This window comes from Strix aluco, chromosome 5, assembly GCF_031877795.1.
Source record: "Strix aluco isolate bStrAlu1 chromosome 5, bStrAlu1.hap1, whole genome shotgun sequence".
Taxonomy (NCBI): domain Eukaryota; kingdom Metazoa; phylum Chordata; class Aves; order Strigiformes; family Strigidae; genus Strix; species Strix aluco.
Genome location: NC_133935.1, coordinates 30,945,299 through 30,967,365, shown reverse-complemented (window position 1 = coordinate 30,967,365; position 22,067 = coordinate 30,945,299). Strand labels below are relative to the sequence as shown.

General features: G+C 47.1%; 1 protein-coding gene across 2 annotated transcripts; it reads right to left on the bottom strand.

Annotated features, from left to right (window-relative positions):
• Positions 1 to 512: 512 nt before the first annotated feature.
• On the bottom strand, positions 513 to 21,850 carry GTPBP1 (GTP binding protein 1). Of its 2 annotated transcripts, XM_074826670.1 has the most exons (13): positions 21,618 to 21,850; positions 15,951 to 16,062; positions 11,604 to 11,784; positions 10,193 to 10,541; positions 9,626 to 9,749; positions 7,621 to 7,735; positions 7,016 to 7,160; positions 6,691 to 6,873; positions 5,874 to 6,009; positions 5,118 to 5,296; positions 4,416 to 4,613; positions 3,247 to 3,288; positions 513 to 2,815 (listed from the first exon to the last, which is right to left on the bottom strand). In XM_074826670.1, the coding sequence occupies exons 1-13, from the start codon at positions 21,807 to 21,809 to the stop codon at positions 2,723 to 2,725; spliced, it is 2,049 nt and encodes a 682-aa protein (XP_074682771.1). In that variant the 5' UTR covers positions 21,810 to 21,850; the 3' UTR covers positions 513 to 2,722. The 2 variants fall into 2 exon arrangements, with proteins under 2 accessions (XP_074682771.1, XP_074682772.1); XM_074826671.1 differs by lacking the exon at positions 3,247 to 3,288.
• Between the last annotated feature and the right edge of the window lie 217 nt (positions 21,851 to 22,067).

Sequence of the window (22,067 nt, the reverse complement as noted above, 5' to 3'; positions counted from 1 at the left end):
AAGGGCCAGAAAAGCCTTCGTGAACCTCTGAGACCAACCGAGGAGGCAGGAAAAAGCCCACTGCCAAGCCCTGGAGAGTCTCACTGTATTTAGAGAGACAGGTGAGGTGCAAGTCCTAGTGAGAGCCCAGAAAGCACAAGCTTATACAGGCAATGGAAGTGCTGTGCTAAAACCGCATCCTCTAGCAGTGTCTCTGGCGGAGCTGGCCCCAACTGACTGACTTGCTAGAGCAGCTCTTCACACACACATGCATCTCACACAGCATAGCTCACACCACTCTGCCGCCAAGAAGCACCACATCATAGGCAGAATAAAAGCCGTTGGGGCTGTGCAGAGGCTCAGCCGCACCTCTCCTGCGGCATGGCATGCCCTCCCCTGACATCACTACAAATGCAGCTGCTTCTTATAGCCAGCAAAGGGGCACGGTGCCAGGCAAACCCGCTTGGTCTGGCTTTTGGCATTAAAGCAGCAAGCACTGGTGTTGCGGAGGGACAAAAAGCAACAGGACATACTTTAACTTGGAACAAACTTTTTTAAAATTTATTTTATAGATCACACCAGCCTGAGTGATCTTTGAATGCTGGTCACAAAAGAGAGATCACACCACCTCCTTTGCATGAACTGAAGTAAACCCTCTTCCAGTCTTGGCAGTCTCCTTCATTTGGAGCACAAGGAATGGAGAAAGAGAAAACCGCCCGCAGCTCCCTGCTCCCCTCAGAAGCAGAGGGCAGTGAAATCAGATACAGTTTGATACTGTGACAGGGCCAGAAGGCAAACCAACCAGGCCCTTGTGCCCTGCTTAGCCACACTTCACACCCCCTCATAATGCGGGTGCTATTAGTGTTGTAGCCGCCTATAGTTCCTCCCTCACCAGGAGAGTGCTGGTGTTTAGGCACATAGCTTGGAAAGGACTGTCTGACCTCCCCTTTCCACCCACGCTCATGCCACTGCAGTGTCTAAGGCAAAATACCCTTGTCTCCAAACCACTTTCCTCACCTCTCCTGTGCCGCTTAATGCTTTTGCGGTGCTGGTGCCGGCATTGGGAGACATGCTATCCCCCCCGAGCCTGCTGTCGCTCAGCTGGCTTGAAAGCCTACCTCGAATCGCAAGGTGAACTGGAATGAACGCCACACAGGTGCCACAGAGTGAGAAACAGGAACAGCTCACTAAGGAGGGACACAAACTTTTCAGTTTCCCTCTAATTAAAATAAAAGTCCTTCACTGGAGGAGGAAGCCCTCAAAGAAACCGAGGCTGACCACACCTGCTGGGGAGAGCCACAACTTGCTGAGGATGCCACCTCCTCTCTCAAAATGCTACCATGATCCCACAGCTCACCACAAGCCAGCAAAGGATAACACCTGTCCTCACAGAGCCGAGCAAAGAGGCAGGGTTAGAAGAAAAGAGATCAAAATAAGCAGTGAATTGATCACTTGCACAACTCAGGGTTAAAAAACATGTTAACAATAAAGTTAATTCATAGACTGTCCTTGCAGGGCCTTCCTGGAGAAGCCACAATTTGTCATTAAGAAAAATACAAACTTAAAAAAATTAAAGTCATAAAAATTACCACGTACTTCCAAAACTGAAAGCACTTTTTAAAATCTGGTACCAACTCATCATTGCCCTCTTCAGCCAAGAGGGAAGAAGACAAATCCTACCTCTGCCATAGCAAAGTTTGGCCAGTGAGTTCCAGATGATTTGGGAAATCCTGGGAGTAAATAGAATCAAAAGGAGGTCTTGTCTGCCTGGTGTCTCTGTTCCAAAGGTATATTACCACCTGTGATCTCTGTCCGTCAAGGTGAGAAGGCTTTCTCTGGCTCAAAGGATGGACCAAGTGTTCCTGCACTATATTCTTAATACTGTCAATTGAGCTGCCACAGCCTTGAGAGGCAGGTTAGATTTGCTCCAATGTGCACTGAACAAACAATAGGAAAAGCAGCATGATGGGAAGGGGAACAGGATAGGCAAATGACTGCCCATTTAATTCTGTCTCTAATTAAAATCTTAAGTGCTATCAATGTATTTGAGAAGGCTATTTAGTATAGGATTCCTTAACTTAACATCAAGAACTGCTTTCCAATTTGTTTCCCTCTTAGATCTCCAACTAATAAACTTTCTTACCATCTCCTTCAAACTTCAGTCACTACAACATTAAATTAAACCTACTCAGAAATAGCTTAAGAAAGATGGAGAGCATACAGAAACATATTTGGCACAGAGCCACAGTGGTGAGGAAACAATGCCCTATGGAGACATCCTAAGCAATGTGTTTTAACCTTTGCAAGTCTGAAATTTCAGACATCGGATAACTCCTGGATCTGAGACAGCACACAGGAGGAGAGCAGCAAGTCCTGTGGACAGAATGGGGTGAGGGAGGAGGGAGGCAGCTAACTGGCTCTTCGCAGTTCTATCCAGACTCTCCTCTCATCTTCATGCACACAAAATATAATAAAAACTAATAAGAATAAAAACTAAGCCCATGATGTACAAAAACGTGTCGATAGGGGGAGGAGGAAGGTGTCAGTTACTCAGTTCCATGTGTTTTATCACCTTCATTAGCTTATAAATTATGCTCCTCTCCATCGCTTCCTTCAGGGAGGAGGGACGATTCTTCTGCAGCCAATCAGCTGGGATGGGTTTTGGTTTAAGCTGCGCTGGATCTTTTGGATAAGAAATGAAGGGAAGGGGTGGAATTCCTCAGAGAGAGGAGGAGTAAGAAATTCAGCAGCCACTGGCAGGAGTCACACAGGCTCCCTGAGATTTCACTTTATGGCGCTGACCCCCACGTCGCCGGCCTCCTCCTCCGACTTTTGACTGAAAAACAAGAAGTTACACTTTAGTGCGCAGCGACCTCTGAATCAGAGTATCAACACAGCAGGAGTTCAAATGGATCACACGCATGTTCAGACAGCAGGAGGGCAGTTGTGACTGATCAGCTTCCTACCACTGCAGGAAGGAGATAAAGCAGACACACACATCATGAAGGAAGGAGGAGAGACAGATACATCATGAAGTTCAGCCCTTCAAGCTGGGCAGGACCTGATTTCCCAATTTTCTGAACACTTCGCTCCCATGAGAGTCAGCAGATGCCATGGGGCTCGGCATCCAGGAAATTGAGGCCTCAGGCTTTGTGCAGAACGGAAGGAGAGCCCCCCGGCCCCCTACCAGGGCTCTCTTGCTAACCTGACTCTGTTCCCATTCTCAGGCCAGCAAGCCCACCCTTATCTTTTAAAGCAGCCAAATACCTTATTGCCCTCACGGATGTGGGGCTCTTCATCCAGCGCAGGCTGAGGGCAAGCAGCAAGGAGAGAGAGGCAGAGGTAAGCAAGAACAAAAGCAACACAAACTCTCAGGGGGAGGAACAAAACAAAGAGCGAGCTGGGAGCACTACTTACAACCACAGTGACACTACAAGAAGACAAGGAGGAGATGGGGGATCAGTAAGAAGCCGCAGGCACGTGCAAAGGGAGAGAACCCCTGTCAGAGGGATGGCCCTCTTCCAGCAGCCAGCCTGGCTCAAGAGGGCGAGATTTGACCAATGGTAACCAAGATAGCTAAAATTAAGAGGGGGTCTCTTGACAGAGTCAGTTCCTGAACTTTTTCACTTACTCGGTTAAGTACACTAAAAGACCTTACTTCTATCAGTAATAAAGCTGATAAATAGCTCCCAAAGCCTGCAGCTAGAATTGAGTTTCCATTCCTTTCAGACCAGGAAGGCTAGCTATCCTTCTTGGACAAGTTGAGCTGAGAAGTCCTAACCAACAAAACAACCTGGATAAATTTCTCTAGAAAGAGATAAGTCTTTCCTTCTCCTTGGACATCTCCATCCTCCCTCTTTGACAGGGCAGACGACCTGTCTGATACTACTACTTAGGCTGTAATTTCTCTAGCATAAGGATGTTCTACCTCTCATTCAGACAGCACAGACTCATTCTGTGACTGGTTGTTAGAGGCTTCACTAGTTCAGCTACTGGGTATATGGAGATGCTCCCTCACTGTGAGCACAGACAAGTAGTGAAACAGGTTGCCAATGGAGGTTGTGGAGTCCTCCTCCTTGGAGTTTTTCAAGACATGACTGGACAAAACCCTGAGTACCTGGTCTGACCTCACAGCTAATCCTACTTAGAGCAGGACGTCAGACTAGACACTTCCCCAGGTCCAACCTGAATTGTCCCAGGACCCTAAGCTGCAGGCTGCTGACACGTCAGTCATGAGGAGTCATCCAGTGATCAGAGAATTCTGATTTCTGCTGTGACACTACCTATATTTCTATTTGTTTCTGTTGCACTGTTCTGTTGCCAAGGTAAGTTCAAGAGTATGAGGGTATAATGCTTGTGCTTTACAGTGTCCTTCCTCCAACAGACTAAATCAGGATGCAAACAGCTAGGACAGGCATTATATTTTCCTCACTTACCAATGGTTGCAGAGCAGTAGGTGTCAGCGGCGCTGCGGCTGTTGAGGGGGCCTCGTCCCCAGCTAGTGGGCCTCCAGCTGCTGTCCCAGCTGGGGGAACACCATCCTCTCGTTTCGTAACGGCTCCCTTCTTGGTTGACTGCATCTTGATCTGCTGTGGCTTGGAGTTCATTGGTGAGTTATTGGTGGTCTGAAGTAACTGCAAATTACAAAGGGAGAGGCCAAAATCAGCATTAAAAATAGCTAGGCCAACATGGCAAGGTTCAATGCTGCTTTTTAATAAAAAGCTTTGAGAGAATTGATACCAATAGCCATTGGGAGGAGAATGCAGCAACAGCTGTTCAAAGAAATCTAGACCTCTGAGCTGCCCTCAAGAACGCTTACAGGGTAGAAAGGGCCACTTGGCTGAGGTGACACTTTGCCCTCCTCGACATGACTCAAAGGGACCAGCTACAAGCTGTCAGAAAGAGACCAAGCTATAAGAACCCAAGGCATGTGACCCACCCCCCACCTTCACATTCCCTCATTCACACCACCTAAGACCCACCACATGACAAAGTACATTGGTCATCTACAACCCATGTTTGTGATCAAAGGACGGCCTCTTCCCTCAATTTTCCAGAGCTATCCAGATTCTCCTGCTGGCTTCTCAGTGCCAAAAGTGGCTAATGGGCAAAAGGAATTCAGACTCTTCAGCCTTTACCTTAGTGATGGTACCCACAGCTTTGGTGCGGCCTTCACGGAAGACCAGACGCTGGTCTATATGCAAATATTCCGGGGTTTTGATGAAGCGGAAGTGCACTGTGGCTTTGTCCCCCGTCCGCAGGCAGTCTTTGTCCATGCTGAGAATCGTGGCTGTCTGACGGATGCTGCCACAATGCACTGTGAATGTAATGCACAAAGGCTTTCAACAGCCAGTGCCATTAGTGGAATAAGCTTCAGCCAGACATCTAAGGCAGCTCTTGCTACTATACAGCTAACAGCACTGAGTTTGGAATGTAAAAATCTACTGCGTACCAAAGACTATATAGGTCACACGGCTGCCTTTGTTCAGTCCTCAAAAAGAAAACATATATAAGCTAGAACAGTTGCGTTCAAACAGACTTTCCTGAAGCATCCTCAACAGAATCCTACATGCCAAGCGGCCAGGCTAGAGGGCAGGACCTAAAATGAGTCAGTCAGCATTTGAAGCTGAAGAATCTGTGCAGCATGGAGATCTGGCTCAGGCAGGCTCCAAGTACATTTGGAGTCACACATCTCCTTTTTACTTACAGCCTTCATCACTCTCCACTGTCAGCTCCCTCTCCTCTCTCTAATGTATTGCTGGGAAAGGTCAAACCAGGAACTATGGCTTATATTTAGGCTGACAGAGCCATCAGGAGAAAAATCATCTCAGGCTAGAGCTGATATGAACTGTTACCACTGGGAAACAAAGATAAGACAACACAGAGACACATACCCATGGCCTGGTATCGTGGGCTGATGGTGGTGGGGTGATGGAGCACCAGAATCTCTGCTTCAAACTCCCACGATGCTTGTGGATTCAGGCGGGGTGACACCATTACCATGCCTTTCCGGATGGAAGAACGCTTGATCTGAAAAGCAGAGACACAAAAACCTTAGCATGAGTCTCCAGGGAAGAAATTCGCTTCTCTGGCTGACTGCATCCAGAAGGATCCTAAGGGATTTCACAGATACTAATTTGTGCTCACCAAAAGGCAAAGCCAGAGCTGTTTAGCAGTATGTAACGATGTTATGTAAAGGTTGCAAAAATCAAGTTCAGCTGAAGTTTCTAAGGAAGCTTTAGCTATAGTGCTGGGAATGCTGGACACTGACACAGAAGTTTTAACTCATTGATCCTTTAAAAGCAAAACATACATTCTGGTTGCACATTACCCAAGCAGATGATCTCTCCAAAAGCATAACGCCTGTTAACACAAAATTACAAGACTGAACACATGAAATTTGGTATAGCTATATCCTCTTAAAACCAGTGTAGCTTCTATTGACAGAAACCTTTCGCCAGAGGAGTCACATCACATTTTGCTAATTTTTAAACCCCAAATCAAGCAGCTGGTCCTACAAGTTGAGAGAAACAGTGTAAATACCCTGCCTAGGCCACTAATGCAGCTGCAGCACAAGATGAGACTTTTCTTGCAATGTCTCTGCTTTGTTACGCATCTCCAATGCTATTCCTCATTCCAGCTGAACTCCAAGAGCACTCTAAAATTAGGAGAGCGGTTCCTGTTCTGGGAGTCTAGAGCAGATCACCCCACCTTTTTCAGAGCAAAGGAGGCAGTCTGGCCTCCCCGCACTTCTTTGACGGGCATTCTCTTGCGGTGGATGGACTTGACAGCAATAGGTAGGAAGTTGCCAAGGGGATCTGGCCCCAGCAGCAGGGTGTCATTTAGCTTGATCAGGCCTCTCAGTGTTGTCCCAGACACAACTGTTCCTACACCCTATGCCAAAAAAGAAAAAACAGTAATTGGGGTTACTTGACCATGCTAGCAGAAGAGGTCTAGAACTCCCCTCTCTAGGGAAGATGCCTTCTTCAACCTGAAAGAGGAAGCAGAAAATTCTTCCAAATACCAGGCCCCTTACCGGGACAGAGTAAGTATCATCTATCTGGAATTCTGCTGGCTCTTCTTCCCTGTAACTGGTCCGTGGAGACAAGAGATTAAGAAACATCTTCAGCAAATCTAGGTTCTCCCCGGTGACATTTGAAATCTGGAAAATTGGGCACATCCTATAAAGGAAAATGGATGAAAATGGAGTTAGTTCACCTCCGTGCCTGGAATTCCACGTGTAGGGAGACATCCAAAATCTTGGGACTGAATTCAATACACAGTGCTAGGAAGGGAGAGCCTTCTGTCAAGCAGTCAGATGCACAACACCCCATGTTTGAAAACCTGCAACATTGCCTCTGCCTTCTAATGGCATTCAGGAATAGGTGTAAAGTTCTAGGACTGAAGGAAGCCGAATACCCTGCCATCTTCTGCAGACTGCCCAGAAGGAGCCTCTCATTTCTGTCTGAGAGGGGAACACAAGCAGGTCAATCTCAGAATCAACACATTCTTATGGAATCAACACACCACATGGCAGATGCAACCTTCACACATCTAGACAATGGGACTCTCTTTCTGAATCTTCTCACCCAGTCTCCAAGTAGGATTGAAAGAGAAACAACTCTCCTCTACTCCCGTTACCTCTCTGAGCTGAAGTTGGAGGCTGTTACAATGACATCATCCTTGCTCTGAACCAGCACGGGAATCTTCCTGCACCCTGGGGACTTCAGCAGTCGCTGTAACAGCTTCAGGGTTTCTTAAAGGGTGAAATGAATATTGTTAGGGCAGCATCTCCCGTCTTTACAAATCGCTTTTGTGGGGTCTCTCCCCGAAGGGAGACTGATGCTCTTGCCACAAATAGACAGGAGAAGATGGCTAAAGGTGTGTGAGTGAGACTGAGTTTGCTGCAGCCCAGGTGGGACTTAGGAGCCATTCCATCTTCCACTTCATGCCAGCTAGCCTGCTGCCAAGCAACACCGTACATGAACAGACATACATGTTTGCATCTGCAAATGCAATGCTGTGAACTAGACATTTTACAGCTGTCTATTAAGTAGCTTTGAGCAGTTACAAGGTATTTCCTCTTCCTATAAAGGATTTTTCATTTAAATATTTGAGAATATGTGAATGAGAAATCAGTTTGGACCAAGCCAACCTCAACACACCTTCCCTGGCGATCAACCTGTCCTAGAAGCTTAGAGAAGCATGAAAGAGGTAAAGATCACCATCACAGACTAGGACAGTGTAGGTGGACCAGATCCAGAAATAAATATCTAGGGACAAACCTCATGGCTCCTAACCTCGATCTTTTGTCTTTTTTTAATTTATTTTCTAAGACTCGTAACTATCAGCCAGCAGGGGCATTACCTGATGCACTAGCATCAGCGTCCTGCAAAGTACCTTACAATAAATGAAAAAAAAAGGCTCGTAAGGGCTTAAAAGAGCAAATCATTTATATTCCACAATTGTCATCCAATTAGATGTTTTTTGTGAACAAATGATTGCCTATGGGAAAGTAATGTTTTGGATACAGAAACACAAACATCTAATCATGCCATCTGCTCTTTACAGATACACTTGAGCCAAATATTGTGTCTATTTAATTTAAACAGAACATGACACATGAATGGCTTCTCCCAAGAGCAGCTCTTCTCTCCTCACCCCAAGCCAAATGTTCTCCTTCCTTCCCAGTTATTATCTTATGGTTGGGCCTTACATTTCTTTGCCAAACATCTATTATAGAGACATTTAGATTATCTTCTGATCACATGTCTGTTTACCTGAAACATATTTAGGATTTTTACAATAATGAACTAACCACAGACAGTACCAGGAGCATTCACTTTTAGGACTGATTATCAAAAAAACCATTGCTCAAATTAACCACAGCATGTTCCTGAAGGTGTGAGAAATGCAACAAAAGAATTTTAAAGGTGAGAGTTAGTCACAGCCTGAAAAATGTCGAGCATAAGTTAAAGGGACACTGCTGGGGTTAGAGGTGCTGCTTTAACTGCTGCTGAGCAAAAAAGGTCACTAGCCCCTACTGCTCACTGTCATTCCTGCTTGTGTCTGGTCTAGTCCTGCTACCGTAGCCCACACAAGCAGCTGATTTGAACCATGATTTATTAAGTGTTGGTTAGTTGTTCAGACAGAGGAAGGAGCTGCTGTAGTTATGCCAGCATATCTGAGAAGTGTCCAGGTGAGCAGGATGTAAAAAGCAGCTGCCCCTTCACTTAACAGCTGCTGGAGAACAAGTCTGATCACAGCTGAAGATCACGCCCAAACTGTGGGCAAGGAGGAAAGCAGCTTTCAAGAGAACTTCCAGACTTTCCCTCCAGGTTTAAATACCCAGAGAGAAAACAAAGGCACAACACCCACTCTATGCTTCTCCCCTTAGAGCTCAATTAAGCAAAACCCTCGGGTTGCCCAGCTGAGTCCCCCAACTCAGGTAATTTTGAAATGGTGACGACGACTGAACTGCCTGCAAAATGGGCAAGGGAAAAGGATAGATTTCTGGAAGGTGTTTAAGATGCAGTCAAAACTAGATAGAGCAGCTTTCCTCCAGCAGTAATTCCTCAACCCAAGCAGAGGACAACAGCACATACAGAGGTAAGAAATAGCCCTGGAGAGCACTTGTAGGACTCACCTTGCAGGATGTTGGCAGGGCACATGTCGATCTTGGTCACCACAACAAAGACGGGAACATTAAGTGCAAGGGCCAGGCCCAAGTGCTCCTTGGTCATTCCAACTATCCCAGCATTACTGCCAACCTACACCAGGGATACAAGATACAGTCATGCAAACGTTCTTCCTGCAGTGAGCTGGGTTACAGAGAAGGTCTTGTGTCAGATGTGTAGTAGGCCATGATTAGGTTGTAGATGCATCTGTATGAGCAGACCCAGCTCATTTCAAATGCTGTTGGACACTGGCTAAGGGCTCATTGCTCCTCAATTTTAGCAAGGTGTTCTGGAGTTTTGGAATCTTTCCATTTTCAAGAACCATATATCTTGGGCCTGTCTGAGACTGACAGTCCTGAGGCACTTGCCTCAGAGCCCTGGCTAGATATCCACGGTGGCTGCTGCTCTCCACCTCTGGGAGATGCTGCCTCCCTCCACAACCCCACAGGGACTTTGCAATAGGAAAGAAGTTTAGGCTGTTAAAGCTCTGAACAGCCCCGCTCCTGCTGGTAGCGTACATCTTTCTTGCTACCTACCATAAGCATGCAGAAGTCAGGTAAATGGCCAGTCATGCCAAAGACGGTGGTCTTCAGGTACTTTTCATGACCAGCCAGGTCAATGAAAGTAATGACCTTCGTGGATTTCTCACAGATCTTTGTCCATTCTAAGCTGCCGCCATGGCTGTCAGGCTTGTTCACCACGTTGCCCTCACTGTCGAAGCCCAGAATGTCATTGCCCACGCTGCTGGTGCGGCCTGACTCAATCTCATGCTTATGGCGGAAGAGCTTTTGCCGAGCAAAGCCTCGGCCATTGTCTAGTTCGCCATGTGTCAAGACACCTAGCAATGTGCTCTTTCCTGCATCCACATTGCCAACCACTGCTACCCTGGAGGGGAAAGGAAAAAGGAACCTGGTGAAATCTGATACCTGAAGAAACAAACAAGCAATCCAAAAAAAAAACAAACCACCCAACCCAAACACCACTGCTCCTGCAAATAACTAGTTTTTTCTCCCTAACCTTCAAATAAAGGTACAAAAATGTTAGACCTTCACAAGCAGAGCATATATTCTTTCACAGTTATTAGTTAACAGGAGATCCCAGACTCTGGGGACTGGGATGTGGAAGACAGTGAAAACATGTCACTGGTGTGCAGAACAGTCAGCTGAGCCCAGCATTGCCTGATGCCATACAGAGTATCTCTCCTCCAACCCCTAGCCTCTGCAATCCAACATATACACTGTGGCAATTCAAAAGAAAGGCTAAATCCAAACTTGGTTTAGAATACCTCTGTCTGTCTAATATTCTTCATGTTGCAATAGCCCCAGGTGCTAGGGAAAGCACAGAAACTTAAATTGGTGTTCCCAGAAAAGTTCAAACAACAATGAAATGTTTTAGGGGAAAGCCCTCTCCTACACCAATCTCCTTCCTTGTTTCTGATGAAGCTGGCTATTACAGCTGTTGGCAGATGTTGGAAATCCATTCCATCCAGGTCTGGGCAGACTCTCATGTTACACAAGCTATTATATGTCCATTAACTTGGATTGCATTAACTATGACTTGGATCATCACAGTCTTGGAATAGAACTGAACCCTTGGTCAAAAGTATTGTATTACAGCCACGTGCATACATGCACACACACAGAGACACATGTGCACATGTGACTCCCTACTGGGATTCTAGTCCACAAAAGATCCCTGTCACCCAGACAGCAACAGCCCTCAGCTAAACACAGGCAAATCTCCACAAACAGTTTGTTCACAAAAGGGACAGCAACAACAACAAAAAGGCAATTTCATTAGCAAGGAGTGGTCAAGCTCAATTCCCTTTGTTGGGTAGCTACAACACCCAGACTCGAATCAGCGTTGCTGGTTCAGCATCATGGACTGCTCACAGGGTAAAAATGCAGCTGAGTTGCTGACTAACCCTGTCCCCACCCAGCTTCTCACCTGACCTCCAGGAAGTCGTTGTCACCCACACGTTTCCGAACTAGGTAGTCCCGCACCTTGCCCCCTGCCTCCTGGTGCTCCCGCAGGAGGATCACATCTGCCTCGATCTGCTCGGCCATACTCTTCAACGTGGCATAGGATGCTTCCATGTCTGCCTCGCTCAGACCATATTCAGTCCCATCTAGTATGATGTGAGGAGACAAAGGACAGTCAGTGAGCACCACCTTGCAACGGCCAGCAGTAATGTCATTCTGCCTGGGACTTCCACACCGACCAGGATTTATATGTGGACTGGAGATGTCAGCCACGTAAACAGAACAAGCACCCTTTGTCCAAAATAAAAAAGGACGGTCTTCACTCTAAGTCTTAAAAGATACTAGAAAAGCACCATCTTTCATCTAGAGGAGTTTTCTTCAAAATTTCTACAAGCAAATACTTAGGGATTGGTAAGACACATTTCTAAGTCCCTTACTTCACATGTGTGCAATTTCCTTCAGTCAGATAAAACATCTCCTCTTGCAGTAACAAGTGATGAGGAAAAGGCTGAGGTGCTTAATGCCTTCTTTGCCTCAGTCTTTAATAACAAGACTAGTTGTACTGAGGGAATCCAGCCTCCTCAGCCAGAGGACAGAGACTGGGAGAACGACCCCCCCACAATCCAGGAGGAGATAGTCAGTGACCTACTGCATCACATAGACACACACAAGTCTATGGGACCGGATGGGATACACCCGAGGGTGCTGAAGGAGCTGGCTGGGGTGCTTGCCAAGCTGCTTTCCATCATTTACCAGCAGTCCTGGCTGACCGGGGAGGTCCCGACAGATTGGAAATTGGCCACTGTGACGCCCATATATAAGAAGGGTCGGAAGGATCATCTGGGAGATTACAGGCCTGTCAGCTTGACATTGGTGCCTGGGAAGCTGATGGAGCAGCTCATCCAGAGTACCATCATACAACACATGCGGGACAACCAGATGATCAGGCCCAGTCAGCATGGGTTTATGAAAGGCAGGTCCTGCCTGACAAACCTGATCTCCTTCTACGACAGGGCAACCTGCTTATTGGATGAGGGAAAGGCTGTGGATGTTGTCTACCTTGACTTTAGTAAGGCCTTTAACATCATTTCCCACAGCATTCTCCTGGTGAAACTGGCTGCTCACGGCTTGGATGGGCACACGCTTCACTGGGTAAAAAACTGGCTGGATGGCCGGGCCCAAAGAGTTGTGGTGAATGGAGTTAAATCCAGTTGGCGGCCGGTCATGAGTGGTGTCCCCCAGGGCTTGGTTTTGGGGCCACTCCTGTTTAACATCTTTATTGATGATCTAGACAAGGGGATCGAGTGCACCCTCAGCAAGTTTGCAGATGACACCAAGTTGGGTGGGAGTGTTGATCTGCTCGAGGGTAGGGAGGCTCTGCAGAGAGATCTGGACAGGCTGGAGCGATGGGCTAAGGCCAACTGTATGAGCTTCAATAAGGCCAAATGCCGGGTGCTGCACTTGGGCCACAACAACCCCCAGCAGCGCTACAGGCTTGGGGAGGAGTGGCTGGAGAGCTGCCAGTCAGAGAGGGACCTGGGGGTGTTGATTGACAGCCGGCTGAACATGAGCCAGCAGTGTGCCCAGGTGGCCAAGAAGGCCAATGGTATCCTGGCTTGCATCAGAAATAGCGTGGCCAGCAGGGACAGGGAAGTGATCTTACCCCCGTACTCGGCACTGGTGAGACCACACCTCGATTACTGTGTTCAGTTTTGGGCCCCTCACTACAAAAAGGACATTGAATGACTCGAGCGTGTCCAGAGAAGGGCAACGAAGCTGGTGCAGGGTCTGGAGCACATGTCGTACAAGGAGCGGCTGAGGGAACTGGGGTTGTTTAGTCTGGAGAAGAGGAGGCTGAGGGGAGACCTCATTGCCCTCTACAACTACCTGAAAGGAGGTTGCAGAGAGCTGGGGATGAGTCTCTTTAACCAAGTAGTAAGAGATAGGACAAGAGGGAATGGCCTCAAATTGCACCAGGGAAGGTTTAGACTGGATATTAGGAAGCATTTCTTTACAGAACGGGTAGTCAGGCGTTGGAATGGGCTGCCCAGGGAGGTGGTGGAGTCCCCATCCCTGAAGGTGTTTAAGAGTCGGGCCGACATAGCACTGAGGGATATGGTGTAGTTGGGATCTGTCAGTGTTGGGTTAATGGTTGGACTAGATGATCTTCAAGGTCTTTTCCAACCTAGATGATTCCGTGATTCTGTGATTGCAATAAAGGGAGAAGCACTAACAAAAGAAAAGCTCTGACTGAAATAGCACCACAATTAACCAGTGAATGTGGGACCAATTTAAACAATCAGCTTATTTTATTTATAAAACCACATCCCAAGTGCACATTTTCTGCAAGTCTGGTCTGCATAGCAATTTCTTTAGCCCCCACGTACTCCAGTTAAAACAATGTTTTTGGCATGTCTCACTGCCTTCATCCTGGCACTTGAAAGAAATGCTGACAGCATATGAGGCCAGAAAAAACCAAGGAGGCACTGCTGCCTCTGAACAGCCCACCCAAGCAAAGAGCTGACAGTCAGAGCAAGCCAGTGGCCACCACAGCTCTCAGCTTCTCTCCTAACCCAGGTGCTGAGAAGCTGCACAGATTTCAGGCCAGAATCTGCTCTGTGGGTAAAAAACCCCAGCAAACAAAGGTGGAGAGCCACATAGCACCTGGATGACCAAAGCTATTGCTGTGTGCACATTCATATGCATGGCTGACTCATCAGCTGGTAAGCAGTAACTGCAGTCTGCACGAACTAATCAGCATTTCAACTACTGCACAGCTCTACAAGTAGAGCTGCTGGGTGATTTCCAGCCTAGCTCATAAGCTGGCTGAGAAGCTGCTGAGGTGATGGGGAAAACAAAATGCACCAGTGCTGGGGTCTTGGGTCATAGAAGGGCAATGTGAAGTAGAGAACAGGAGAGGGTAAGAGCCAAGGAGAAAGGGAAAGGTCACTACTGATGAAGCAGTGAGCTTCCTGGCAGTCTTCACTCGCTTCTCAATCATCCGAGTTGGATATGCAGGATGATCAAAATCATAGACACTGACAGTGAGTGAACGAGAAGGGCACTTCACAGGGATATCACGATTTTTTCCTGTTGGCTATTGTTTCCAATTTACAGAAAATATCCCCACCTTCCTCGACTATGCAGCAACCCAAAATGAAGTCAGAAGTTTTAGCTCATATTTTAAGAAACAAATGCCTACTTCTAAGCACATCATTGCAACAACCACCAGTTAACATCCTCACAAGGTATCCTAGAAGAGAAAGCAGTTACTAGCCTGACTAGCTAGATCTCTGCTGCAGATGTGGTTATCCCAAACACCAAGGATTCAGACTACAAGTGGGAAGTTCACTTGGAGGCAAGAGCATTATCCCTGGGATATTGGCTGCATGACCACTGGCCATGTAATCCTGGCCTCTCTTCTATGTCGGCTGCTTCACAAGACACCAAGAAAACCCAAAAAGTTCAGAGGTAGCTCTCCCCTCATTATCTCATCCAACCCTGGCACTGACGACCTGGGTTTTGTATTCTTCCTCAAACACAGTAACTAGTAGAATGTCTGATCATAACAACTTGATATCCAGTAGATATCCAACATATCTGAAACATGCCATTAGTCTTATGATAGCCATAGACATTTTTTTTGCATTCAGAAAAGAAAATTCAATTTCAAAGCAAGGCCATGTTCAATATTATTTTACCAGCATCAGATGCAAATATTCAAAATGTGAAAAAGAACAAAAAGGTAACCCATGCTGACTGCTAAAATCTAAAATGACTGCAGCCACACCCAAGTTAATGTGACAATAAAGGCCTCATGCTGAGAAAAGGAAAACCTTTCTCTCCATAGTACAGACACACACTAACAAAGAAAGTCAGCAGCATATATTTTGGCTATCTGAAATATCTCCAATACATTCCTGTGGGGTGAAAATATTGTTATTTACAATGGAGAAGTGAACAAAACCAGACAGAACAAGACCTCCATCAGACATTGAGGATGTCTGTACTAAAACTGCTACTATAATTTCAGATCCTTCATCTTTTCCTGCTGTGCCCAGAAAATTTATGCCTTATTTCCAAAATAATACTTTCATAATACTTATTTTATACAAAAAATATGCTTAGCTCCATTACATAAGACAGTTGCTGGAGGAATAAATTAATCTGTCCCACATGTTCTGCTGTACTTTATGGAGGTTTCCAAGTTATTCTGGAGAAGTACTACCTTCAGCAGCAGTCCAGTTAGATGAATTAGCTTTTTCTTATAATTTTAATGTTTTTGTGGTTTTTCTGAGGAAGCTATACTCACCTGATCCTTGACCAATGACATAGATGGTCTCCCCACATCCCTCATCAATTCTCTCTGACATCTGCTGGAGCAAACTGTCATACTGCTCTGAAGTTGGACTCACCATCACCAGCTGGAAAAAAGATTAAATATCCATTTGCAGATGTCAAGCAAACAATTTCAAAGCCAGTTTCAGTTACAAGGACAATCAATCTGTGTGTTTTATTGAAAGAGAAGGGCTCTTTTTCAAGGACCGCTTTCTGGTGGTTTGTTTTTGGATTTTTTGTTTTTAAAACCATCTTCGCTGACAGCTATTTTCTTGTGACACTGCACAAGGTTATTTGTCTGAGCTCAGAGTTAATTTATGTTGGAAGATATACTTCAAAGCAAATAAGAATACCTAGCATCTCATTTTGAAGTAACCAATGTTTAAAACCACATTTAAGTGACATCCCACTTCTACTTCTGTGTAATACATGCTGCCGTGCAAGGAAAACAGAAAGGGGAGGAAATATTTTCTCTAAAGAAACTCCTTAGCTGGGTACTCCACTGTCTCTGCTGCACAGTGCTGCTGCTCCCTCAAAGCATGACGGGACAGCCAGAGGAAGCCAGCCAGACCTCACTGCAGGGCATACCTAGGCACCAAAACCTAGAGTATCTCATAAGCCTTTCACATACTTGATCTCCCCTTTTGTTTTCTGAGGGGGTAGAGGGGAAGGAGAGAACATGAATAAGCATTATTTTCAAACTCCTAACAAACTTGAGGTACTTTACGCTACAGTGCTGAGAGGCAGACATACAAAGCAGTTTGTATGAGCATATATGGACATTTCACCAGTGGAGAGCTGCAGTTTTGCAAGCCAGCAGCTGTGTTACCAACAAGCTTTGACTGCAGTTATTGCAACAACCACAACTTCCTTTGCCCTTCCCTGTAGAGGCATCAAGAGAAGGAAAAAGTAGACAGAAACAAAGAGGAAAAGGAGGACAAGACAGTGCTTCAGGAAGGATTTTTCCTATAACGGGATGGTGTAGCACTATTTCTGGCAAAAACCTGTGTCACTCATACAGTACAGCTGAGGACACTCGCACAGAGTGGCCACAATGGTGGCATGGCAGTGGCAAACCAAGGAGACCTTCATCACTCATTGAGAACCAATTGGCTACCTGCTTGCTGGCTGCCTCCATGGTTACAAATCTGTTGGTGGTCAAGCATCCTGGTACGGCGGCTCAATAGCTGTTGTGACTGAGATACGCGTTTCTGTTAAAAAGGCACCTTTAGTAAGAGTTGTAAAGGGTATCAACTACTGATAGCCCTATGGGTAGCAGGCCCGTACCACACTATAACACTCAGTGAAATCCATACTTCCACTAGCTGTCCACATACACATTCCAAAATCACGTCCAGAAAGATGTACCTCCCTTCGCTATGCACTAAGGCCAGTCTGAAACCTGTGCTAGATTTACCTAAAATATATGGTTTAGCAGTTCACAACGATTACACCTTCAAGCCTGCCCAACATTCTCTAACACAGCATGACTGCTAGCACAGCTAACACTATGTGCACTCAAGAAAGGACTACCTTTACCACCTACTACTACTACATAGTTGATAAAGGCCTTTATTAGAAACGTAGAACGTAAGGGAATCCAAAACCACAGAAATACCACCTAAGCAGCTTTCAAAACTACAGCGATGCATGCATCTGGAAAACTGACGCACAGGCAGCAAGCGCTGGTTAGAAGGTTTAAGGCAGCCAAAGCAACACTTTCTTGGAATGTTAAGGGTCACGCAGAACATGTATGTGTCTGCAAGGCCTGGCAAGAGACACAATCACCTTCACGTGCCTCTTTTAGACACATGCCCTACCTAAGCCTTTTAACTACTTGGCACAGTATGCAGAGTAGCAAAGCACTCCTGTTGGAAGGCCACATAGTCTCTCTGTTTCATGCTACAAAGGACTGACTTTTGCCTTTATTAGTTGTTCTTTCGGTTTTGTTTTCTTCTTAAAGGAGACCACAGGATATAAATGTATTGAGAGGGAAATCAGCAACTGTTTGGAGGCTTGATCAGGACAGGAATGGAAGGCTGTGTGTTGACGTGTAGGCCTTGTTTTGCCCAACAAGCACTTCCAGGAATTCCTGGAAGCACAGCAGACAGGCTCACTGTTTAGGCTAGGGTGCCAGCACAGGTCAGGGACTCAGGAAGATCTATTAAATAGCCTGTCATACACATAAAGATCAATAAAATAACAGAGGCCACCAGTGTACAGGCACGCTAACTTCAGTTTCTTCAAGTCTCATCACCAGCTTCATTCTTCTATGAGTTCAAATGCTTCAGCAGTGTGAGTGGGCAGGGTGTTGGCTAAAGTACCAGGGGACGTTTCAGCTGAGCAGCTTGCTGTAGCCTTTCTTCATGGTGCCAGGCAGGATGGCTGGGAGCTCAAACAGCATGGTACCCACACACACATCAGCTCAAAACACTGTTCCCCCACCCTGTCGCTTCCACTGCCATGCAAAGGTGCTGCTGAAGGGTGTTCCAGTGGTAGACTGCCTCCAAAGCCTACCCTGGGGCCGATGAAGCTTATGGCTGATACGATATAGTGGGACGTCAAGAGAAGGATGTGTAGAACAAATAACAGCTTTCATGGATCACACCTTCCAATGCCGTTCAGTATTACTAACAGCTGTTTCTGCAGCTCGCAGCCCCCAGCCAGTTCTGCAGTTTCCTAGGTCACTGCAAGACTTTACTTGCTGTTTTGAAGATCTCTTTAGCTAGCTTGCTGGACAGAGGGAGCCTGTCCTTTGCCATCTCCTTGGTCGGAGAGAGGCCCTCCATCTTGGCCTCTTTGCTTTTTTTGCTTTTCACCTTTGAGCAATCCCCTCCATGCTTGCACTACATATTCCTGTTTTTCAGAGGTTTTCACAAAGTCAAAAATTTTCCGTTTTGTTCTTTCCACTTTGTGAGGCATTGAGCAGTTAACAGTAGGAGCCATGTGGGTCTAGCAACCTCAGATTTCCTATAGAGCAAAAAAGTAACAACCAGTTATTGTTTTATTCTCATGACCGCAGAAGGAAATATATCTCACAAGTTTGAGATGCCATTTTTAAAGTTCCTTCCCAATCTCTGGGCTTCTCCTACCTTTCCTCTGATCAGTTTTGGGATTAACATACACCAGAGGTGGGCAACAGCTACAGCTGTCTGAGCTTACTCCAAGGGGACAAGTTGGACTATGCCATGCTGTACTGCCCAACAGCAAGCAAGAGCCCATAATATTAACAGCAGTTTCAAGACACTGGTGAGACTGAGCTCAGGTTATGTCAGCACTACTACAGGCAGTCCTTACAAAAGAAGCATCCCATATCCATGAGGCAGACTATAAAGATTAAGGCCAAACCAAACTCTATGTGGTACGTAGTGCTGCTCTTTATTGGAATAACACAGCCTGACATTGGGAAGTCAGGGGAAAAGCACCTTCTGTAATGTCATATTTTGCTTTCCATTTCCTGTGGACATACATAGTTCAATTGCTATTAATGATCTGTTGTCAACACAGACCTAATATAAGTATCAGCTTCACTAATAGCCTTGTGCGATATGGTTTTGACCTGAAAGATGATTACTACTGCAGTGTGTTAGTACTGAAGGGAAAACAAACACCCATTAAGATGGACATGATAATGAATTTGTGCTGATGAATGGAACGGTTTGCTTGCTCAGCTGACAAGGTGCACTTGATAACTGAATCCCAAAGTGTTCCTCTCTAAAAAGAGCACACATTACAATGAACGCACTGGGGGAGGACTGGGAGAAAAGTATGTAACACAGCCAGGGTGTAGGTCAGACCAGGACAGAAGCAGCAACCAGCAAACAAACTGACTGCAGTGGGCATCACCATTTTAAGCAGGAATTGGAGGGCAGCAATTCAACCGGGAAGACAGAAAAAATGGGGGGATCAGGGGGCAGGTTAGTTACTGCATTCTCACCATATGGGATCCCTGTTTTGAGCACATAGCAGGAGACTAACTTGGAGAGGTGGGACAGAGCTCCATCTTAGCTCTCATCCAAGATGGGGATGAATAAAAAGGTCTAGGGAAAAGACAGCAGGTATACACTGCTGTATGGAAAAGTAACTTGTAATAAAGGTGAAAAAAATGCTTACCTATCACCTCCATAGTGTCTGCAGATTTCTACGAATGGAAGACAGGTTGACAACACAAATGGAGGTTGTGGGAGAAAAGCATTCCTCCCTCTTCATCAGAGTTTTGGTCAGGTTCTTGGCTGTCAAGAATCAGTGTCACAGCCCTCAGCGTCCTCCTGGGCCCTCTTCCACATCAGCCACATCCAAGACAAAGCACAGATCGATATTGGCATCCTGTATCAAAATCTTGTCCAGCTCATTAAGGCACGAACAGGTGGCTCGATAGATACTGCATGTTTGATTTCTGTACCTTTACTATCTTATAAGACATCTTCATAACATTTGTTTTAATACAGTACCACATTGTAAAATAATCATCCCCTCAAAAACAAATGTTTCCACATCCACACACCACAATTCCTCTCTCTCCATTTCTCCACAGAGGGCAAAGAAAATCCAGGACTTGGGAACAACTCCAGTTGGAAGCATGAAGAGGAGGGATAGCAGAAAAACAGGAGGAAGCACCAGCTGTGCTGAGTTCTGGATCACACAATTACAAGCGGACCAAATCAAGTTTTCAGGAGACTTTAGAGTGTGAGATAGCATCACAATACAGCAAACCCTTGGCAGCAAAAGGTATACAGTTAAAGATATCAGCTAACTGGGAAAAAATAGAAGATGGTGTGGAAAGGCTGCTTAATGTAGCCTGTGGTGGTGGGCTCTGGCATGCACGTATTACTACAATGTACTTTCCTGCAAGATGGAAGTGAGAATGGATTCTGACAGAAATAAAACCACCACACAATTTTGTCACTTGCATCCTAGCAAGGAACTGTGTAAGGTGAACAAACCTTTTTGTGTTGACGTAACCTGGTTTGCAAGAGCAAGGCACCCTTGTCGCTGAGCCCTTGTGCTCAGAAGTTACAAGCTCTGACCTGCTTTTAAGATTGTGAAAAAGCCCCAGGAACTAGTGCGACTGGCAGCAAAGATTAACTACAGAGAACCAGCACAGAGGAAAAACGTTAGCGAGACGTTAAATCAGCTGTCAGCTTCAAACCCTGCACTTGCTGAGAGGATGCAACACCTGCTGCAGGCGCTTCCCTGGGGAACCGAGGAGGGGAAGGAGCAGGGCAGACAAGCCTGCCAGCTCCCTCCTTTCCCGGCCAGGGTACAGCTCGCTCTCAGCTCTTCACAGCTCAACTTTACTGCGCTCCTCCCGGCCGCCTCCCCACGGCACGGCGGGCTCTGCCGCCCAGCCCTCCGCGCCCGGCCGGGTGATGTTGGGACGAGGGGGAGCCCCCGGGACGCAACTCCAGCCCGCAGGGAAGCCCCAGGGTGACACCCCCACCCCGGCGGAGGCAGGCGGGCCCCCCAGTCCCTCGCTCTCCTGAGGGGAGGGGAGAGGAGCGGCGAGCAGAGGGCCTGGCCCTGGCTCTCGGGCCACCCCGCGGAGCAGCCCCATGGGCAAGGCGGCCGCCAGCGGAGAGGGCAGCGCGGGTTTCGGCGAGGTGATGGCGCTCGCCGCCACCCGCCCCGCCGCCAGGCCTACCTTACTGGTGAGGTCGATCTCGGGCTCGCCGTTGAGCGCCTCACCGTCCTCGGCGTCGAAGGCGGCGCGGAGGGGACAGGCGGCCGCTGCTACGCGAGGCACCCCGCCTGGGGAGCTGGGCTCCGGGGCAAACATACAGGCCGGCACCGGGGAGCCCCCCATTGGAGATCGGCTCCGCTCCGCCGCCGCCATCTTCCCTGCCCCGGCCCTCCTTCCCCACCCACCTCCCCTCCCCACGCCCGCCCCTCCGCCCCAGGAGGCGCGGCGGCCCCGCCCCCAGTCCGCCAGGGCGGTGCCAGCCAATCACCGACGGAGAAAGGAGGCGATTAGCCTGTAGCCATGACAACGGCAGGCGGGATCGTTGTTATTCATGAGAGAGGGCCACGCCCACTCAAAGCGCGCGAAGCCAATGGGAGAACTACTGCCAGCTCGACTTGTTTTCTATATATA

What these genes read in the sequence shown, in the direction of transcription:
- GTPBP1 (XM_074826670.1), bottom strand. Translation starts at nt 21,809, where the DNA reads ATGGCGGCGGCGGAGCGGAGCCGATCTCCAATGGGGGGCTCCCCGGTG. An exon ending in AACGACTTCCTGGAGGTCAG is followed by an intron (nt 10,542 to 11,603) that starts GTGAGAAGCTGG and finishes TTTCCCCTCCAG; the next exon opens with GGTAGCAGTGGTTGGCAATG. An exon ending in TCCAACTTCAGCTCAGAGAG is followed by an intron (nt 7,161 to 7,620) that starts GTAACGGGAGTA and finishes TTTCCTTTATAG; the next exon opens with GATGTGCCCAATTTTCCAGA.